Source organism: Pholcus phalangioides, unplaced genomic scaffold (assembly GCF_987345545.1).
Source record: "Pholcus phalangioides strain wild (caught in Gottingen) unplaced genomic scaffold, Ppha-v1.0 ptg000017l_1, whole genome shotgun sequence".
In the NCBI taxonomy this organism is placed as follows: domain Eukaryota; kingdom Metazoa; phylum Arthropoda; class Arachnida; order Araneae; family Pholcidae; genus Pholcus; species Pholcus phalangioides.
The window spans coordinates 38,809,083-38,823,781 of record NW_028301610.1 but is presented as its reverse complement, the minus strand read 5'-3'; the positions used below and the strand labels follow the sequence as shown (position 1 = coordinate 38,823,781).

Here is a 14,699-nt window from a genome sequence, read left to right as displayed (position 1 = left end):
TAAGGTCGCCCAGCGTGAACCATGAGAAGGTGGGGGGCAGGCTTCCCTAATTGTTATCGGAGTTTAATTATTTTCCTTCAATCAAATTTCAGTCTTCTTAGTTATATTTTCTTTCAATTTCACTTTGTCATAATGCTTTCATAACTATTTCTTATAATATTTGGCTAGCGCTACACCTGACTAGAGATGTATATAAACTATTTTTATATTTATTACTTAACCATTTTAATTCAAATTTTTGATTGCTGCATCACCAATTCAGTTTTTCCTAATGCGCCAAAGCTTCCCAAAGTCACTCTAATCTAAAAGAATAAAGTTGATTCTTCACTTAAGAGTAACTATAGTAAGTATGCAATCTTCCAATTTTAGCTAAAATTTTTGAAAAAAATCATTGCTCTACGACTTGATAATATCTTTGGAAAATTCAATCTAATCTATCACAACCGAAATAAATTTTGTGTGGGTAGATCGACAGAAACTGCCATTCATGGGCTGATGGAAGATGTTCGGTAAAATCTTTGCAATCGTCAATTTACCTTGGGGGGGGGGGGTGTTTGACGATCTATCCAAGGCATTTGATACAGTTCAGCCGGATATTTTGTTAGAAAAACTATATAATTGTGGCATACGTGGTGTAACGTTTTGTAATCGTTACCTCCCGGTTCTTTAATATTTTCCCCCCCAGTAACGATTGAGTGGATGACAACAATGAAATAGACAAAGTTTAGATAGAACTATAAAATTTATTCAATTATATTGTTAAACCATTAATCAACGTCATCACAGGCTTTTTATATGTTAAACTATTAATTAACGTTTCATCACAATTATCACAGTTAGACTTTTCTCTCATTGCCACAATGAAATAGAAATATGAATCGATCTCACCGCCGTGTCCAGGTTTTCACGTGTTATCACATCGTCCGGTAGATACTCCCAGGTGTCTGCCCCACAGTCAAAGACCCGTCGGCACCAGCTTCAGACGGTTTTGGTGTAAACACACGTTGAGATGAAAGCTCAGCCACTGCACATGGAACTGGAGATGAAGGTCCACGGGTGGCCGGTCTGGCCACTAACCGATCACTGGATCACGACGACGTTGAAACCTTACGTGCGATGAGACGGGATAAGTGCCAAGGTACACTTCTACTATTGTAACTTCATTGTATTTATGAGACGATCTAGCTCACACCATGACAGGGCGTGACGCCTTACTGATTAAATCGTTGAGTTGGTCGTAAGTCGTAAGTCAGCACATCTCTAGCTGGCTTTTATATAGCAGCATTCCCATAATGCCTCACGGAAGAGCCAATCACAACATTGAAGTTGCGGTATTAGCGTGTATCTGATTTACATAATTTCATGAGAAAAGGAAATATTGTAAACATTATAATATTGAATCTGGCAACCAAACATAACAAATTGGAGATCTGGCCAGTATCCACAACTTTTAGGCCTATTGCACATTGTAAAAACTCATGACAGTATAAACCGTGAGATGGTCCTAGGAACCACCGACGGCGTGGAGGTAAAATATATTGCACATTTATATAACACTTTGCTTGCTGAACATTTATATTATATTGCACTAATATATTGCACAATTGAAATAGAGTTTGAAGATGACGACTGGACGTGGCCTCCACCGACGAACCACGGGACCCCCAGAGGGAAAGAGAAGGTAACTAGACGAGCTATTGGGATCTCTGACATGGATGTAAAGCAGAATTTATATGGGACGTTGGTAGCCCGACCTCTGGCCCCGTTCTCGCCCGACGGCTAGGAGACCCCACCCCCCGACCGTCAGACTAAGCGAACTAACTGACCCGAACCGGAATGTCAGCGGAAGCCTCGGGTGGTTTCCGGTAGCCAACGAACCCTGGAGCCTAAACAAGATTAATTGAACAACAGGATTGTAAGAGATCCCAGGTCGTCATGTTACAGTGGGCCTGCCCATAATTTGCTGAAGTCGTACCTCAGCAATTGCGAACAATATGTATCTATTCAGGGTATCTCCTCAGGCTGCCTCCCTGTTAAAATAGGTGTACTACAGGGCTCGATTTTAGGACCCCTACTTTTTGTCTTTTATGATGTTTTTAAGGTGAATAATTCTGTCAAAGTTCACATGTTTGCTGATGACACATTTCTTCTTTTCCGACGTTATGATATTGATAATCTCTGCAGAAATGCTCAACTTATTCTTCCATGATATATTTCATGCTTCCAAAGTCATAATTTGAAATTTAATCCCTCTAAAACCCAGTGCATGCTGTTCTATGCTGGACCATGTACTATAATTTGTCACTGACTCATATACTCTTTCAATCACTATCTCTATTAAATTTCTTGGAATCACCTTGCAATCTAAGTTGGACAATTCATATACGGGGTGATTATAAAAAAACTATCCCAACATATGGGCCCCTAACTATCATACCATTCACAGAAACTGAATGAAATTTTGGCATAAGGTATTTTGAGGTATGCGCTCAAGAATGATATGAAAAACAACAGTGTCACTCTAACAGTTACGGTTACAGTGAGAAAATTTTGAAAATATCAAATGGCAACACCAAGTTTTTTGTATTGGAATGCGATCTCCATACTGAAAAACACTAAATAGCGTTGGAATGGCACCTGTAGCACGAAAATCCCCGGAGCTAGGCAAGGAAAAAGTAAAAAGGACTTTGCCGTGTACCAGAGCATTAATGTTCGTTTCATTCGTTATACCGTTTCTTCGGCTGAGATCCCAGCCTGATTAGTCCTCCACGAGGTCATGTGGAAAATTTGTGAAACACAATAAAATGCTTTATTTTATGCTGCTTCTCTGTCCTTATTGGTTGTCCTCACTTTTAGCCTATCTACCGCCGGTGATTTTCATGCTACAGTTGCCGTTCGAACGCTATTTAGTGTTTTTCAGTATGGAGATCACATTCCAATACAAAAAACTTGGTGTTGCCATTTGATATTTTCGAAATTTTCTCACTGTAACCGTAACTGTTAGAGTGACACCGTTGTTTTCCATATCATTCTTGAGCAAATACATCAAAATACCTTATGCCAAAATTTCATTCAGTTTCTGTGAATGGTATGATAGTTAGGGGCCCATATGTCGGTATAGTTTTTTTATAATCACCCTGTACATACCTTTACATCAATCTCAGAAAAATATCTGGACTTAAGAAAAATATCGTAACAAAAATTATATGAACACAAGGAATCATAACATACTTATCCCACTCCAAATCAAAACCAAGTATATGAGATGGTCTAAATTTTATTGGCCCGGTGATGTGGAACAAACTCCCCAACAGTCTCAGAAATCTTAATAGCCTTTCAATTTTCAGAAAACATTTAAAAACCTGGTTACTCAATGGAAACGCTCTTACAAATTGATATAAATATTGCAAAACATGTTTTCAATATATATTTTGGATCTTCTAATCATTTTTATGCATTTTTTCCCCTTGTTTGGAATGAAGTCATGAATATTGATGTAAATTGAGAAAAAATCTAGCTTTTCTCTCTTTTGGCTAAATTAATTTTTCCACATTTCAAGACCTCTTAATCCTGGAGTTTATTGTTGCCAAACATGGCAGTGAGAACCAGTCAGGGCATATAATTGTCTTTTTTTTCCCTCTGCCAGCTCAATGACACCCACATAATAATAATCATGATCAAGTCTCTTTTTTGTCATTAACATTGGTTCATTTAAATTACCCACTTGCCTCCATGAATCTGATTTTTTTTGTCTTTGCCTAATTAATTAATGATTTTGTCGATATCGTATGTATAACATGAATATTGGGTATTAATCCCTGGTTTTTGTATTCATCTGTGTTCTGGTGCAAATAAATCTATCTAATATGTATGTGATAAATGTAAAATCGAAAACAGCACAATGATATTCACAAATACCCAGTTTTTGGCCAACCCTACATGAATTACCTCAAATATTTTCTCCCTCTCATGCACACACACACACAGGGCCAGAACAAGGGGGGACAGTTGTCCCAGGTGGCAATCGTCTAAGAACAGCAAATTTTAGGGGGGGAAAAAAAGAGATATCATTGACTTTTACAGTGGAGGGAGCGTAAAAACTGATTCCTCCTCCTGATTCCTAGTTACCACCATGTATAGGCAACATGCACTTCAATTCATAGGCACAGATTGATTTGAAAGTCTGGGGGGAGGCATGATGACGATGATGTCAATTCATATATACTCAAATACATTAGATCAGTCAGCTTTAAGTTTGACACTGGTACCCATATCTCCACCCATGCTTCAATTATTAAGTTTTAACCTGCACATAATCGTGTAACAGTCTAATACTGAACTCATAATTTTGTTCATGTCATCACATTTCAAAACTTATGAGGTTTTCACGTAATACAGTATCAGGTGTGCACCAAGTCTATGTGAAATGTGGGAAAACTCAATTCACAGTGAGGGAATTCAACTCAACAGTGACTCAATTCAACTGCAGTTGTAATTAAGTCAATGATTCTCAAAATAAACACAGACTATCTCACATAATTTCAAACAATAGTAAATATTGAACGAATAAGACACTTTTTAGGATAATAGAAAGAGCTCTTGGCAATAGAGCACTTCAGCATTTCATGCAGTTGTATGACCAAAGCTAGACATTAAGACTGCTGTATAGTGGCAAAAGAGGGGTATAGTAGCAAACCTCTGCATTTCTTTCCCCGTGTCCTCCACGAGACGTAATGCTATAAGGCTCCAGTTTGTGGCGGTATTTGTGAGACTTCAGGCAGGTGGTGGAAGTATAGCAATTTGAGGGAGAATTTTCTTGGAAATCCTTAGCGTACCTTGTACCCCTGAAAACCTTTGTCAATGGCTTAAGGTGTGTAAACATCCTAGCTGACAATTTACACCCATTTATCAGAACCTTTTCCCTGAATGATGACACCAAAAATGTCGACATGAAGAAAACATTGGGGAGGGGCTAAAAGTTGATCTTCCTGTATATATGGGACTCAAGTGCGTACACAGAAAGGAAGGAAGCATTGCATTGTTTTCCAGAAATTATTGGGGCCTCAGCCTTCTTAAAAAACTAATTGGGAGGGCCCAAATTTGATCATTTGATCATTTTTGTTGCACCACGGTCATTTTCTGCACACGAGGGCTAATTAGATAATTAGACCGGGACCTACAATTTATTGCTGATTCCGAACAGTATGCTTGTTTTTTATACTCATCAAGAGGTTGGCGCGCTAACCCCTCGATGGGGGACTCCCTGCGGCAGCAATTTTTTGCTGCGGTCAAGTCGCCGTTTTTTGTTGTACCCCTGTGTCAGGAAAGTTTTCTGACAAGGATGAATCGGGTATCGAACTCGCGACACCTCTAAACATCCTTTGGTACTTTAGGCGAGCACCTTATCGACCGGGCTACCGCGCCCCGAGGGCCCAAATGGCCTCATCCCCTAGGTTCCCATGCCCATGAATGACACTGTTTTCCAACAAAACAATATCCTAGGCAACCACTCATGAATAATAAGCAAATGGCTCTAGGAGCATTCTAGAGAGTCTAAAATACTCTAGTGCCCTCCTAGATTGTTTGATTTCAATGCAATCAAGCACTTATGAAGTTAACTGGAATACTTACTTCCAGCACAAAAACCCTCACCGGGCTGTTTTGGGTGAATTAGGACAGTCACTTCTGGATTTTTGGACTGAAACCATTTCAGTTACAGCACCTGATTCAATCATTAACACAACAAATGACCAGGTGCGGATCCAGAGCGATATATTGAGAGGAACGATTAGTTGGTAGGTTTATAGAACTGACCTGTTTTTTACAGGACAGTCCAATTTTTCCCATACTATGCCTCTTTGGGAGGGACATTGCCTCTTTCTGGAACTATGCCTGCACATGGCTGCTTTTTTTTAGATAAAAGAGGAGCAACATGCTATTAGATAGGTGTGTATAATAATTTATCATTTTAGTGTAATTAGTTGATCCTGGTACTAATAATTTGTTAATTTATTATTTGTAAACAAACATTTTATTTGATCAAAAAACACCATTTCACCTTTATCATATGTCTTTCTAGCTTGTTATGAAGAACCAATGCAGCTTTTATTCCACAATATGCAAATAAGAAAGATCGAATAACAGTGAAGAAGCTGTTGCATATGGTCATAATGGAATATCCAACTAAGTAAAAGTCAGTATTGTGTGTTTTTTCAAAAGTAAAATTCCATTGGAGTCTGAAACATACGTAAATAAAATTTATCATTTCTTCTTTTCATTGGATGAAGAATTCTCATAATACAATTTCAGATATCATGATTATCGATATCATAATTAAATTCAGATTAACAATTAAAGGAAGTTTGAAAAAAATATTGTCGACTATATTCACGCACATGAAAATTTCAGTTTCTAACAAGCAATGAAAAGCAAGATTGAATCACAATCATTTTACAATTTTTTCATCAATGCCAATTTGGTCACCATTTTGTGAAATTTTTCAGCAAAGTAATTTAGTGTCACATTCAAGGTGAGCAATCACTGTGAGTAAATGCAATCATGCCAACATTCTTTCCACTTAAAAAATTTTTTTCCTTAAACCTTTCGCTACAATTTTTTTCTGAGGAAAAAGAACTTCAATAAATCAACTAGAATAGGGCACATTAGTGCGACATCACTACTGGCAGCACTGATTCCACAAACAAACATGAGCTCAGCGAGATTATAAAGGAAAATGCCATAGGACGTAGATGAGCCTCTGATAAAATTATTTTTATAAAAAAATGATTAAATAAGACTTGCGAGCTCTTGAAATGGAAACTTCAAACTCTTGTGAATATGCAGCGTTAAAAATATAATGAGAGCTCATCTCTAATTATCTATCAAAGCTGTTTATTTCTCGCATGCTATCCGTTCATGTGCATTTGGCCTAGTAGCCATACTTTTCATTCCTGCATTGAATCATGGATTCAATCATGGAATCAATGATTGAATCGAATTGAAGAAATAATTTTAGAATAATTTAAAAAATAATTTTAGGATAACTGGAAATTTACAATTAATGAAAAAATTATCAGAATTACTGAAAGCAATAATTGCAGAACTACTGAGAGAAATCAGAATTATTGAGAATAACTTAAGAATTTTCAAGAGCAATTTCAGAATTGTTAAAAGCAATAATTAATGAAAAAATTAAGTTCTTGAAAGAAATAATTTCTTAACTGATGAAAATGAAAATTGATGGAAATAATAATTTCCGAATTGTCGGGACAAATTTCAGATTTAATGAAAGAAATAATTTATCAAAAAGAGTTAATTAATTAATGATAGAAAGTTATTTGAAAATAAATAAAAATAAAAATTTAATGAAAGTAGAAATTCCCTAACAGTCACTTCCCGTTAATAGATACTTTTCTGGTTCCCGGTTCCGTAAAATAGCTCTTTAATGTATTTCACTCCCCGATAGTGGACAGTAAAATCAGGAAAACTCCAATTTATTAACTTTTGGTCATAAGTCATGAATTTATCACATTCAACAAGATTTTATGTAGGTAAATATGATAAACCATCAAGTAATTACTTAACTTGTAAAATAAAACAAAAAATAATAATAAATGCAATAATGACAGCTTTGTTATCTGAAGTTTATACCACAAAAAAAATCATGCTACATACGAAGGAGAAATGGTTCGACATTTGTTTTTCTATTTTTCGTGACTTCTGACAGTGTGAGGGAGAATTTGTGAAGAAAAAAATACATAAATGACTTCAAATAAAAAGAAAAGATGCACAACGTTTTAATTATCACCATGAAGTCATCATCGAAAACACCAGGAAACCTCTCTGCTACTACTACCAGAATACATGTGAATAATCATTTCAGCATTCTATATTTACAGGAGACAAATCTCAACGATGATTCTTGTGCATGAAAGAAAAGATGATTCAATAAACGAGATCAAACACTGATTGCATACACCATGAAAATCTCTTTTCTGGACATACACACATATACAAATAATACATCATGTTGTACAATGGAAAAGTGAAGGAAATTTTATATCATTACTGCTGGACTTCCTATGGTGTATATTTTTTTTCCGCTAATCTCCATTAGATGACCAGCTACATGCAGAGAATCGAACCATTCCTTGCCGTTCATGTAAGATTGAACTATTTATGTCAGATAGTAATAATCACAAATTTGCTCTACTATTGGAATAATGAAATGCTATGTGAGCAAGAAAAGGCTTAAGATTTGTTTTTCAAAGTTCAAATGATTTCATAGTGACATATTGATGAACTAGATTCTACCCCATGTAAGTTTGCTTTTATTTAAATGACATTTTTTTTTTGCTTTCTTTTGTGTACTTAACTGTAGAAAAACCATCCTCTGTCATTTAAACTGGGAATGTTGCCAGTAATTTTCAAGTTCAACTCTTAAATTCGGTAAAATTGTTGTGTAGATGTTGACGCCCGATTTCCAAGTTCGGCATTTGACCCCACAAGGGAAGGGCTGACATGGGAACAGCCCTGGGGCCTGGAACAATTACCATAATTTTTTGGGTTTTTTTCAAGCTGTAAATTAACTACAGAAGGGCCCATGAAAAGTTTTGTTTGGGGGAGGGGGGCGGGCAGATGCGGACTAAAGTCAGCTGAGGTCCGGACGCAAAAGAAAATACTGGACCCCTTAAATTAGAAAAAAATTTAATGTTTGGGTTTTACACGGCCCAGGGTGTGCGCCTGCTCTTAAATCTGCCTCTACTTGGGCCCGCTAAAAATCCCAACCTATGGGATGTGAGGGCATAGCAAAGCCAACAAAATTTAAACAACAGATATTCACTGACTAGCCAAGTATCTCTTCACCTTAGTCTCACCCCCACCCTTCCCCAATTCTTGCTTTGCCCCTCAGTGGAGAAAACGGTTGAAACAGTCAAAGAGAAATGAGAAAAGGTGATTTCCGCTGTGAAAGTGTGAGCCACTCTTAGGAGTGTGCGACAGGAGCGGTCGCACTGGGCAACGTGCTTTATGGGGCCCCCGTACTCACGGTAAACTATTGGAGGCTTTCATAAATTCCGAAATTACTTCTTGCAGTAAAACTGAAGTTTCAGCAATTCTGAAATCCCCCCCCCCCTGTAAATTCTGAATTTTTAATTTTTATTGGTGCTGAAATTATTTCTTTCAGTTATTTTTGATTCATCAAGTCCAAAATTTTTATAAGTTTCAGGATTTTTTCTCTCATTAGTTTAAAACTACCTTCAGTACTGAATTTTTGCCAGTTTTTGTGTTAATTTATTGAATTGTGTATTTAAAATTTTCTGCATGGATTCTTGTATATTTTTAAATAATGGATGCCGATTCCTTCCCCCCAAACAGGGCCACAACTAGATTTTTGGTCACCTGAGGCAAGTGCGCATTTCGACGCCCCCTTGTAATGTTGAAGGAGAGGTTTGAGAGGCCAGCGCCCGGGGCACGAGACCCACCTGCTTCCCCCCCTAGTTGCGGCCCTGCCACAAAATATATAAAATTTGGCAAATATTTTTCGTGTCCAAAACTGTTGAGATGCACCGGGCCCGTTAGGTAAGGACGGGAGTGTCGTCAAAAAGAATGGGCCTACCCAGGCACGGCTCGGGGGTCAAAGAGAAGAAGAGTCTCACAAAAATTAGATCTGGTTGAAACTTTCTATTAATTTGCCCAATAGGGCCTCAGAAAAATCACTTGGCCTGGGGGGCCAGTCAAAGATCCTAGCGCAGACAGCATTGGAGGATGTGTGGGCCATCTTATAAACTTATATATTATATGTCAGGAGTTTTCAAACTTTTCCCACTCCCGGTACCTCTTTCTCTAATCAACACTTATCCGTGGCTTCGAGGAGCACTTTAACAAAGAGTCTCTTTGAAACACCTTTGCAGGGTGCCGTAGCACACAGTTCGAGAACCCCTCCATTACACGTATTTGTATCACTTTCTGTTTTAAATGTTTTCAATTTTCTAATGTAAGCTTCCCCAATATTCTGAATCCAACTAAATCATCAACAATCCAATCCAAAAAACTGTAAAATATATATGATAGAATTATTCGATTTCAGAATATGCATTAAAGAACTGATGATCAAAACCATCAAATATGGTTTGAAAGAACTGATGATCAAAACCATCATTGATTGATAATTAAACCCATTTTCCAGCACTTTATCGGTTTATAATAGAATTTCACAGTTTTATGTGAATATTATGGGTGGGAGGGGGTACAGGCAGTGCCGTCTTAAGGCATGGGCCCACCCAGGCGTGGCCTGGGGGCCTCAGGAGAAAAAGAGCCTCACAAAAATGAGATATTTAAATTTTCGAAAATTTATTTGGCAGGGCCTCAGAAAAATCACTTGGTTCGGGGCCCAAGATGCTCTTAAGAAGGCTCTGAGCACAGGGCATCTGTCCCAGAGACATTTTAAATTAATAGAAATTGAAAAATATAGCACTTAAAGGTATTTTCTTTTAATATTTTAATTTATTGAAAAAAATAATTTTAATTTTCGGTTGTCTTGAGCAGGGATGTCTTTAGAGCATCATGGGCCTCCAGCCCAAGTAATTTTTCTGAGATCCCACCTGGCAAATTTTCGAAAATTTTAACTGGGTCTCATTTTTGTGAGCCTTAAGAGAATGCGGCATTCTCTTGAGGTCCCCAGGCCATTCCCAGGTGGGCCCATGCATTAAGACGGCAATGGTCTTGGGGCAGACATGGTACCCCTATACCCCCTCCTGCATAGGTTTGTTACATTTTACTGCGGTAAAAATCTTACCACTACTGCAAAAGTAGGTTGAAGAACAGGTCATCGCTGAAATCAAATAGATTCGAAACAAAAAAACGGGACACTACTTCAAAAAAAAAATGTATGGTCAGTGGAAAATATATGTAAATATCGTGGTCTGTACAGAGAAATGACTCACATACTTTGAGCAACACTAATCATTTTTGACTACTGGCGTCCCTGGCATAAGAACCAACAGCACAGAAGACAAAAATGTTGTATAAATGAGGGTAATTGTATATCATTACTCCCCGCCAGCAAAAAAAATTTTTGGTCCCATGGGTGTCTGTTATTGAAAGGTTCTACTGCATATTCAAAGTAATTAGGCCAAACGCACATGAATGGATAGCATGCAAGCAATAAAAAGCACCCGTAGCTAGAGACAAACTATTATTATTATTATATTTTTTTAACATTGCATGTTCACAAGAGTTTGAAGTTCTCATTTCAAGAGCTCGCAAGTCTTATTTAATCATATTTTTTTTAAAAATAGAATTTAAACAGAGGCTCATCTACGTCCTATGGTGTTTTCCTTTATAATCTCACTCAGCTCATGTTTGTTTGTAACCAGCACTGTCAGGCATGACCTCACCACTAATGCGCCCTATACAAATATCGATAATATGTTGATATATCGATAAAACAAAATCACTGGGGGGGGGGAAGAAGGAGGAATCAGAGGAGACGTGTCCCATTTGTGTTTTTTGGAGGGACATATGTCCCAGTGGCATTGTAATAATTATTAAAATGTATTTTTTATTAATATCAATTTTGCAAACAATATTAAAATGCTAAAATACCATTGGACATATATGTTCCATTGGTAGTGAAAGGGTTAAAACACATGCATAGCACACAAGTTATCACTCAAGCACATCCCATAATGTGCACATACGAACTCTTTCATGGGCTATTTTTTTCTTTCGAATTTCTCCATTTCATGTTTGTGATTTGTTATATAGTTTTGAGAAAACCAATTTATAGAAATAATTTTATTGAATATATTGGTCTTCAAAAAATGTTAAGGGGGTGGGAAGTATTCTCTCCCCTAAAAGTTTAGAATCTTCAGGAAACAACCAGTGATCTCAGTCACATAATAGCAAGGCAAACTATACAGAGGGAAATAAACTTCCTAAAAGAGTATTTAATAAGATGATGGTGGGAGGTATAGAACTTATGACCCACAAATTATTAAACAGGAAGATTCTAGCCACCAATGCTTGAAAGAAAGACATTTCATAACAAATAAAAATCAAGCACACAAAAATTTTGAGTAAACCAAAATATTATACTTTAATATAATATATGTATACATGAGGGTTGTAAATAAAGTAATTTTTTGAAAAAGCCTGGAAATATCACATACAAAAAAAATATGGATGTTTTGGGCATGAAAACCCTGGCCAGTAGAGTGATAAATGTAATTGTATGTGATTTAATTGCAGCATGTCATTTCAACTGCTCTGAAGTATGTTAACAAAAATCGTGGTTGTGGTAAAAACATTCAGGAATGTTATCAATGATTATGTAAAGCCTGTGGTGAAGATGTGTTAATTTTTGATGATGGGAGTGCATTTTGTGTGAAAATAAGACTATTCACTCTCCGATAGGGGGTGCTTTATGGCTGTAATCAACAGAAATCACTTTGTTGATGAAATCCAATGGTTCCCACAAAGTTTGGAAATGGTGAAGGATTTTGCCGGTGATTATACTGAAGGAATGTTATAGATTTTTTTGTTTGTACGGTTCGATAGAAATTTTTTTCTACTTATGTTGATACTAAATTATTTACTACCCTCCTATAAGTTATTCTAGAACTGCATGCAACATATTTTTGAGGACGTAAATATAAATAAATTTACTCTTTTATGCTACTCCTCATATACACAGAGCTGTTATATGTTCCTGCAATCCAAAATGTTAACCACCAATCAGACAAAGTTTTTGAAGCTGCAAAAAAAAGTATAACCACATTCACATTTTGAAAGCAGCAAAAAATTTAACTTTTGATAATCTCAGAAAACAATTAAATCTGTTCAGGTTACATATTCAGGAAAACAATATTTTAAAAACCTACAGTGCAACATCTCTATAATACATTCACTTTTAACATCAACCCGCTTATAACATCAGTTTAAGGTCCTTGCCAGCATAATTAGCAGATTGAGCTAACTTGTTATTAAGTCATCCCATTTATGAAGTTGTTTATTCTATCCCCATGCATCACATTATACTGAGATCTGACTGTATATATGATGATGGAGAGATGTATCACTATACTGAATAGACTCTTATTATTTTAACTTCTTGGGACCAAAGCATATGCTCATGATCAGGGAGTGGATGTTGATGACATTTGCATTTTTTGGCCTTTTAACTTTAAGGGTATTTTTTCAAGTTTAGGGCATCTTTTGGCATTTTTAGGATATTCTTCACTTTTCTAAAAAACTTTTCAAAGTATAAAAGGTGAAAGAAATTAAATATACAGGGTGACAGCTAACGACCACCCAAAATTACACACGTGATTCCTTGTGAAAAACTGATATGGAAAAGTGATTTCAGTTTTTTGATTTGACCCATAATTAATGAGTTATAACGCTTTAAAAATTGATGACATCACTTCAAAATCCTGCCAAATTCACTGAACGAACACCAAACATTTAACTTGGCATTTTTTAAAACTGAACAATGATACAACCCTAAAGAAATAGAAAAAGTAAACCAGTTTTTATCCTCTTTTGTTGTATGTGTGTGTGTGTGTGTGCAGTGGCGGATTACCGCACAGGCGCATGAGGCGCGCGCCTGGGGCCTCAGCAGAGCGGGGGGCCTCCAAATAGTTGTGTGCTTCATCCTACATATGAATTTACATGCGTATCAACAAAGCTCTTGAACTAAGTACAGTATCTGCTCTCCCTTTTTTTTAGAGTTATGGAAGAAAAACGGGAACTGAAAGAAAAGAACAATTTACAAGACGCAGCTCTCAAGGGCCAGTTCTTCCCCGACAAAGAAAGAATAGACATTGTAAAGCGATCATTCAGGGAGGGTCATTTTCAAACAGTATTTCCCTAAGGGCACAAGCAGGAGGAGGGGTGAGAACAGCAGGTCCTAATGTCTGTCCGAAATGAAAATTGTAGTGAAGGCATAAACAGATGTCTCATTCCACAGTATTAAATGCTTTTATGGGCGCCGATAATACGACAGCTTTGGTGTAAGCTTTTGTATACAGTATAATGGATGGCAAGATGGCTATCGGCAAGCGGCGACATCGACAGGAAGAGACACTCGTACTAATTAAAATGAATGTAGTAGACAAAGCTGTAGTAGAGCTCTTATTGTGATTTTGTCTCCCATTTGTTTGAATGAAATACTATAAGCTGGTTCAAACAACATATACATTTGCAATCTATGACTGTAACCATACGACCATATGACAAAAAAAAAGTGGGGTTTGAAATGAATGCTGAATGACATGCATTCTGAATCACGTGATTTTTCTGTTTCTCTTTTAACACTCCCTCCCCGGCTGAAAAAAATCAAGGGGGTTTCTTTTCCTTCTTTCTAAAAAAAAGAGCTACATTTTTGGATTGGTCAAGGAGGCTTGGGTAGACAACATCTTTGTGTCAGACCGAAAAGTGTTTACTGTTAATGTAATTGTAATGTGTGTTATTGTAATGAAAAAAATTTTCATGCCGATCCTCAAGATTTCCTTTAGGATTTAGATTGCAGAATCTCCAAAAATAACGGTAAGCAAAACTAAAAATATATAAATTATCTGATAAATTTTTATTTGAGCATTTCAATTCAACTACAGTAGTCTCTCGAGAATTCGGTCGTGCTCTAATCCAGCACGTCCAGTAGTCCAGGATATTTAGGTGGTGTGGTGTCACTTTTCTCC

The 14,699-nt window shown here is 36.8% G+C and overlaps 1 protein-coding gene across 1 annotated transcript in view; it reads right to left on the bottom strand.

Annotated features, from left to right (window-relative positions):
• LOC149073030 (ATP-binding cassette sub-family C member 10) overlaps window positions 1-14,699 on the bottom strand; it is a 142,003-nt gene that overhangs the window by 61,902 nt on the left and 65,402 nt on the right. The window contains exons 9-10 of the mRNA XM_089246106.1: window positions 12,667-12,754; window positions 6,059-6,236 (exon numbers count right to left, since the gene is read on the bottom strand). Coding sequence (XP_089102232.1) covers window positions 6,059-6,236; window positions 12,667-12,754 — 266 coding nt within the window. The remainder of the gene's footprint in view (window positions 1-6,058; window positions 6,237-12,666; window positions 12,755-14,699) is intronic.